Here is a 7,486-nt window from a genome sequence, read left to right as displayed (position 1 = left end):
GCATTCCGTTTTTCACATGAGCCTGTTGAAGAAGGATCCTGGCCTGTCTCCCTGGAGACCATCAGTTACTCCTCCTCCACCTGTCATTTTGGAAGGGGATGAACATTTTGAGATCGCTGATATCCTTGATTGTAAATTGAAACGTGGTAAACTCTGGTACCTTATCGAATGGGTTGATTTCGGTCCCCAGCACCGCGAATGGGTGGAAGAAGGGGATATTCGGGCCCCTTACCTGATCCGTAGTTTCCACAAGAGGTTCCCGGACAAACCGGGAGGTCTCCCGCCCAGCCCGGGAGATCTCCCGCCCGACCCGGGAGGTGTGTTTTAGATGTATTTTAAGGGGGGCAGTATGTCAGCAAGCTGCCATTCTGTTTTCTGTGACCTCTGTGTACATATCCTTACCCTGTTGCACCCAGCTTGTTTTTACTATCCTGCTTCTGTGCTGGAATGCATAAGATAACTACTGGTGGATGTGTGGGGGAGAAGATGCTGTAATGCTTGCCTATTGCTATCTCATGAGAACTGCACCTGTGTTTTGTCTGATGTTCTGCCTGGTTCCCATGGACTGGGCGCGCAACCGTTTCATTAGCCCGCTGGATGTGTGTGGGAGAAGATGCTGTAATGCTTGCCTATTGCTATCTCATGAGAACTGCACCTGTGTTTTGTCTGATGTTCTGCCTGGTTCCCATGGACTGGGCGCGCAACCGTTTCATTAGCCCGCCAGCGGGAATATTATTCATTGGATATGTATCTGTTTGAATTTCCTTTATTATGCTCGCCCTACCTGTGTATCCCCAGTTCTAACAAAGAACGTGTTTGAGTATGTCTTCAACGCTTTGAAATAAATTTTGCTTTCCTTGAAAACGTGGATTTATTCTCGATGCTTGGGGATCCAACACCTTCACACCATGACTCTTGGTGGCTTTCAGAACCATTGATCATGGTATCCTTCTGGACTGCCTTTTCAGGCCAGGACTGGGAGTCACCATTTTGCAGTGGTTCTGGTCCTTCCTGGTGGTGCTGGGGGACTGCTGCTCAGCACCTTGGCTTTTGGCCTGTTAGGTCCTGCGAGGCTCCATATTGCCCTTTATGTAGGGTTTCCAGTCCTCAGTTGGGGGCAGGGGAGCCCTCATTTTGGAACCCTTCCCCCACTTCAGGTCTATCAGAAAGCAGTGGGGGGGAATGGCCGCAGGGCACTCCATTATACCCTTTGGAGACCGGTCCCCATAGGGTATAATGGAGAATCAATCGGGGGAGGCTGTTTTTTGAGGCAGAGGCACCAAATTTTCAGCATAGCTGCTGGTGCCACTCCTCAAAAAAAATCCCATGTTTAAAAAAGATTGGACCAGGGAGCCCAATTCTATGATCCCCAAAAGAAGGTGCCCCCATTCTCTGTTATTTTCAATGACGGGAAGTCGTTTAAAAAGAACGTGATCCTTTTAAACGTGACAGCCAGCTCACTCAGAACTCACTTCAGAGTTCAATCATGCTTCTTCCCTCCCCTCTCCTAGAGCCTCCTGGTAAGATCCCTGCCGGCTTGTCAGCCTCACCTGGCAGCCCTACCCTTACGCTTTTCAGCATCTACACAAAACATCCGGGTGAGGTCATCTGGAGATTTTGGGTTGTTTTAGCAGACAATGACCGATCAAGAGTAGGAAAGAAGAGACAAATAATAATTAAAAAAAAGCTGACTAGTTAGCCAGCTGTGGCCTTTCCTGGGCAGAAAAGATCTGGTCACTGTGGTGCATGCCCCAGTTACAACCAGATTAGATTTCTGCTCTGTGTGGGTCTGTCCTTGAAAAATGTTTAGAAACTTCCATTGGTGCAAAATGCTGCAGTCAGGATGTTGACTGGAGTGGGTCCTGGGGATCATATCACTCTAGTTTTGGCCCATTTACACTGGCTCCCAGTCTGTTTCCAAGCGTACTTGAAGGACCACCTACTCCCTCACAAACCTACCTGACCAATATTTTCATCTTCCGAGGCCCAACTTTGGGTGCCCTTGCCTTCAAAAATTAGGCGGGTGGCAACTTGAGAGAGTTGGCATAGCTCCGAAACTCTGGAACACTCTCCTCAGAGAGTCTCATTTGTCTCTTGACGCTGTCATCTTTCGCCAACAGGTGAACACTTATTTATTTCATTTGCTGTTCCCCCAGTGATCCTTCCTCCCCCCCCCCATGTTTTAAATGTTTTAATGTTTTTGTATGTGTTTCAGCTTGGTTTTAGTTGTTTTAATGATGTTCTTGTTCGGTTTTAATTATTTTTAAAGACATCTTTTTATTATATATGTTTTTAATCTGCTAGCTACCTTGATGGCCCTGATGAGGGCAGAAAAGTGGGGTATAAGTAATAAATAAATCAATAAAATTCCTAAAACACAGCTTCCCCTTTAGAATGGAAGTTTTTGTATAGTGCTTTTTAGTACCTTACGGAGCAACAATTCTCAAATTCCTTGAATGAAATTCATGACAATTAAGCTGATTTAAAGTCAGTTATGTGAGACTGTTATAGGCTGAAGCATTACCATATTTTTAGGGTAGCACGCTCACTGATAGTGGGTTAGATCTTACAAGTGCACTTGTGGAAGTGGATCTCCTCTGCCTTCTTCCAGTAGATCCTTTAGACCCCTAAAAAGTGTGCAATTGGGGCTGCCTTATGGATAAAATGCTGGGCAGAATGAGGGGCTGCAGTGAGGAGGGAGAATCAGGTGGAATAGGGCCCCCCCTTCTGGTTGAGGAAGCTCAGCAGCAGAGACTTTTCCACTTGTGCAACAGCAATAGTTGCACCCAGTTCACCCTCTTTACCGCACCCCCCATGCTATGTAGCATTTTGTCCATAAAGCACCCACAGCCTCCAGAATTAGCTTCTCAGAGGTCACAGCAGGCTGCTGGAGGAAGGAGGAGGGAAGAACTGCCTCCACAAACACTGTTGGTTTGTAAGATCTAACCCTATACATCCCATGTTGGATCATGGTATTGGGTTTTCAAGGTGTGTTTAGTCCAAATCCTGAACCTCAGGCGTGTTTGAATCTGACCTGGCAGATGAAAATATTTTCCAAGCAAAAGGAGTGCCATAATTTCTGTTATGATTACTTAACTAAAAATGTGTAAAACTACCTTTCTAGATGTCTTTTTGGCTGTGTTCAGATTTTATCTGCATTTCTGGACTTTTTATGCAGTAAACATTCTGCTTGCACCTATAGGGTTGTATCATCTGAATCTGTTCTGGGGTTGCAGAGCCTTCCTCCAGTGCAAGCAGCTTTTGGCTGGTCCTGCTGTGGTAGAAGAGGCCTGTTTTAGAAGGTTCTGCGGCCAGCAGAACACATTTGTAGGGTCCAGCTCTGAATCCATAAAAACATAACTATAACATAAAAACTGTCTTGTTGGATTAGATGGAAGTCTCTCTAGCCCAGCATGGTTTCCAAAAGCAACCACTCAGATGTTTCTGGTCATGGAGGTGATGGCAGTCTCCTGCTGTTTGCCTCCAGCACCTGATATTGCAAGGTACACTACTTCAGTAAATGGAGTTTCTCTTTAGCTGTTGTGGTTAACAAACATATCCTCCACAAGTTTGTCTAATATTTTTTCAAAGCAATCTAAGCTAGTAGCCCTTACTGCATCTTGTGGTAGAGAATTACATATGTTTTTTCATGTTTAGTAGTGTCAGTAACCTTGAGCATAGCTTAAATGGCTGATGCCATCTTCTAGCGTTATGAGCTGATGGCAGAAAATGCTGTCAAGTCGCAGCCAACTGTAAGGTATTCAAGGCAAGAGATGAGCAGAGGTGGCTTGCCATTGCCTGCTTCTACATGGCACCCCTGGACTTCCTTGGTGGTCTCTCATCCAAGTACTAACCAGGGCTGATCCTAGTTAGCGTCTAAGATCTGATGCTATGATGAAATAGGGCTAGCTGGAGCCATCCAGGTCAGCACAGCATTATGCGTTTGGGAGACAAATTTCACTGAAATGTTGCAATCTAAATGATGTAATGCAAAGTTTAATGAAAGATAGGTAATGAAATTTAGCTGCTAAAACCATGGGCTAACATTTATTGCTTTAGAGTAATCCTAGACTAAATGCTCTTTATTCCTCCAGTGCTCTCCAACAGAAGAGCTTTCTGAAGGGAACACAGGCAATGTTCCCTCTAAGCTGTGGAGTCTTGTGAGCAAAAATTCTACTTTGTGAGCTACTGGCATTAAAGTTGTGAGCGAGCGATTTGGCTACTGTATAAATTAGTTTGCTCTGGAGCCATCCTTCCTGAGCTAAGACAAAAGTGTGTGGGCTGGAAGCTAAAAAACTGTGATCTAGCTCACACTAACTCAGCTTAGAGGGAACACTGAACACAGGCCCTGTCATGTTTCATGTCTTAAACAATACTGAAAACGGTGCTAGAGCTCAACTAAACTGAGGAATCCATTTAGTACCTGTCAGACTGCCTGTGCAGAGGCCTCTGATGCTCCTCATTTCTATTTCACGCTCTTGTAATTTCCCAGTGGAACACCCTGATCCTCAGAGTGACGCATTGGTAGAAACCCCACTGAAAGAAGTGGTTGTGCTGACAGATGGCTTTGCAGGATGGGGCCCAAGCTGTGGAAATCAGCAATTCAGATATTTTCCACCACAGGGATCTTAAAGAATGTCCATTAAATGTGTAACTTACAGTCCCAAGTACTACTTATGGTACTCAAGTCAAAAACAAACAAATGAACTTGGTAATAAACACTTTGACTGTAACTCATGAGCCACCTCTGTAACAAAAAAGGATGGAGTGCTGCTCTGTGCATGTCACAACTGGAAGCATTACTGTTGGTTCATAATTGAGCCCAGAACATTGCACAGCAGAGAGAGCAGCATCAGCAATACTGGCAGTATTGTCAAATACACTCTAGTGGTGTCGTATAAAGCATGGCACAAAATTGGACATGGGTCAAGGGTATGGATTGGTACTGAGAGTGTGTCTCGTGTGCTTTTTTTTTTTTTTGCACTTCCTTTAGCCCAATGCTGTGAATACAATTAATTTGATGGTAATTTGTTGCAGCTGAGAGTGTATTCATATGGACTACTAATGTGTTTTATCTACTACAGCCTCACTTTTTTAAAAAAATGTAAGAATGCTCTGGTAGAGTACAAACAAATTATAGGACTGCCTCCTCCAATATGTCCCCAGAAGAACACTGAGATCAGCTGATAACAATTTCCTGGTGATCCCTGGCCCTAGGGAGGTCCGGCTGTCCTTAACCTAGGGCCAGGGCCTTTTTGGTTGTGGCCCCAATCTGGTGGAACGCTCTGCCGAACAATATCAGGGACCTCCGGGATCTTATATAGTTCTATAGGGCCTATAAGGCAGAGATGTTCTGCCAGGCTTTTAGTTGTACCTTCCTTTTTTATCCTATGGCCCCCACATCCCCTTCCTTGCCCTGCTGCGCAGACAGCACTGTAGCCAGCAAAATGGGTTTATATCGCCATCTGGACTGATTGATTTATTAGTGCACTGTAATAATTTTATACTAATTATATTTTAATTGCTTTTAAGGTTGCAAATCGCCCAGAGCCTGCTTGCAGGGTTGGGTGATTTATAAATGTAATAAATAATAATAATGATGATGATGATGATGATGATGATAATTAAAAAAAAATTGAGGACCAACTAAATGGTAATTTGCTGAAAGTCAGAACCACTGTAATTTATTTTAGCCTGCTCACAGGATGTCCTCCTAAGGGAAATTTGCCTCATCCTGGCCGCTTATTTGCTGAAGTCATTTTTGAGAGGGTGTCTCTCCAAGTCCCAGCCTCTACCTGGTCCAGGACCATATAGATAAAATAGGACCAAGGTTGTTCCCTCTGTTTTTGCCCAGAGACAGCTTAACAGAAGAGTCCTATATCTGGCCTCTGTCATCTCCAAATTTGAGGGGGTGGGGAGAGGGAGCACACAGAGCTTGAATAATCTATCAGTCTATCAACCCAAGGAGCTCAGGATGATCAACTTCATTTTCTGACAACAGTCCTATGAGGTACGTTAAGTTGAAAAAGAGTAACTGGCCTGAGGGTCACTCAGTTAAGGTTCAAGTTGACAGAAGAGTCAGACCAGGACATAGTGTGTCATTCTAAAACTACATCACACTGGTCAAACTCATAAAAGACTAGGTGGTCCTTCAGTTACTTCCAGTGCCAGAACTTTTAGAACATTAAAGGTAAGAACCAGCACTTGGAGCAGTGCCTGGAAAATTTTTATACAGATAGATTTCTGTTTCAAGAAAGGCATTGTTCTTTTGAAAAAATCTGTGCTTTTTGATTTTCATTTCACTAACTGGACTCTGGGAATGAAATACACAGCAGTTTGGTGACCAAACTGGAAGCTGAAATATGTATCTGACTCTAAGGGGCTGTGGCTCAGTAATAGAGCATCTGCTTAGCATGCAGAAGGTCCCAAGTTCAATCCCTGGCATCTCTAGTAAGGATCAGGTTGTAGGTGATGTGCAAGACCTCTGACTGAGACCCTGGATAGCCACTGCCAGCCTGAGTTGACAATACTGATCTTGATGGATCATGCAGTATAAGGCAGCCTCATGTACATGTGTTAATTCAAGGAATCTCTGTTGTGGACATCCTGATGGCATATTTGTGAGTTTATCAACTATTTAAAAACACTTCGGACTCTAATTGAAAAGATAATTCACATTAACAGGTCATTACTGTGGTTTGGTATTTCCTTTGCAGGTTGAAAGAAAATGGAGGCCATGTGCATGCTAGAAAAATTGAAGACATGTGGGAACTGCACAGTGACTATGACATCATAGTGAACTGCTCTGGTCTTGGCTCTCGGAAGCTCATGAATGACCAGGAGATACACCCCATCAGAGGCCAAGTTCTCAAAGTTCATGCCCCTTGGATCAGACACTTCATTCGTGATGGCAGTGGATTAACATACATCTATCCAGGGGTACATGATATAACTTTAGGTGGGACAAGGCAAAAAGACAACTGGAACCTGTCCCCTGATCCCAATACCAGCAAAGGCATCCTTAGTCGATGTTGTGCTCTTGAACCTTCACTTCATGCAGCTCGGGATGTAAAAGTAAAGGTAGGCCTGAGGCCGACCAGGTCAGCGGTCAGACTGCAGAAAGAGGTGTTAGTTCGAGGCAGTGAGAAGCTACCAGTCATTCACAATTATGGCCATAGCAGTGGTGGCTTTTCAGTGCATCAAGGTACGGCCAGAGAGGCAACTTGGCTGATTAAAGAGTATGTTGCCGCACTGGAAATGTCCAGCTGTAAGGCAAAACTATAAACTCCAAGGGAATCACTCTTTCTTTCTCGTTGTAATTAGGAACCTAATTGAATTAGAGTGTTCTGAAATTATAAAGTCAGGACGAGGGTTGTAGGCCTTACAAGCTCATATATATAATTTGATTATTCAAGACTTGCTGACCATCAGATGATGGTGAAAACTGCTGCTGTTGTGTAGGGCTGTGGGGCAAGGTGGGAAGCTT

At 44.2% G+C, this 7,486-nt stretch overlaps 1 protein-coding gene across 1 annotated transcript in view; it reads left to right on the top strand.

Annotated features, from left to right (window-relative positions):
- The window catches only part of DDO (D-aspartate oxidase), a 24,688-nt gene extending 17,404 nt beyond the window's left edge, over positions 1 to 7,284 (top strand). The window contains exon 5 of the mRNA XM_015410515.1: positions 6,717 to 7,284. Coding sequence (XP_015266001.1) covers positions 6,717 to 7,284 — 568 coding nt within the window. The remainder of the gene's footprint in view (positions 1 to 6,716) is intronic.
- Positions 7,285 to 7,486: the final 202 nt, after the last annotated feature.

The sequence above is a fragment of the Gekko japonicus genome, unplaced genomic scaffold, assembly GCF_001447785.1.
Source record: "Gekko japonicus isolate JY-2015 unplaced genomic scaffold, Gekko_japonicus_V1.1 scaffold2512, whole genome shotgun sequence".
Lineage (NCBI taxonomy): Eukaryota > Metazoa > Chordata > Lepidosauria > Squamata > Gekkonidae > Gekko > Gekko japonicus.
This window is presented reverse-complemented; position numbering and strand designations above follow the sequence as displayed.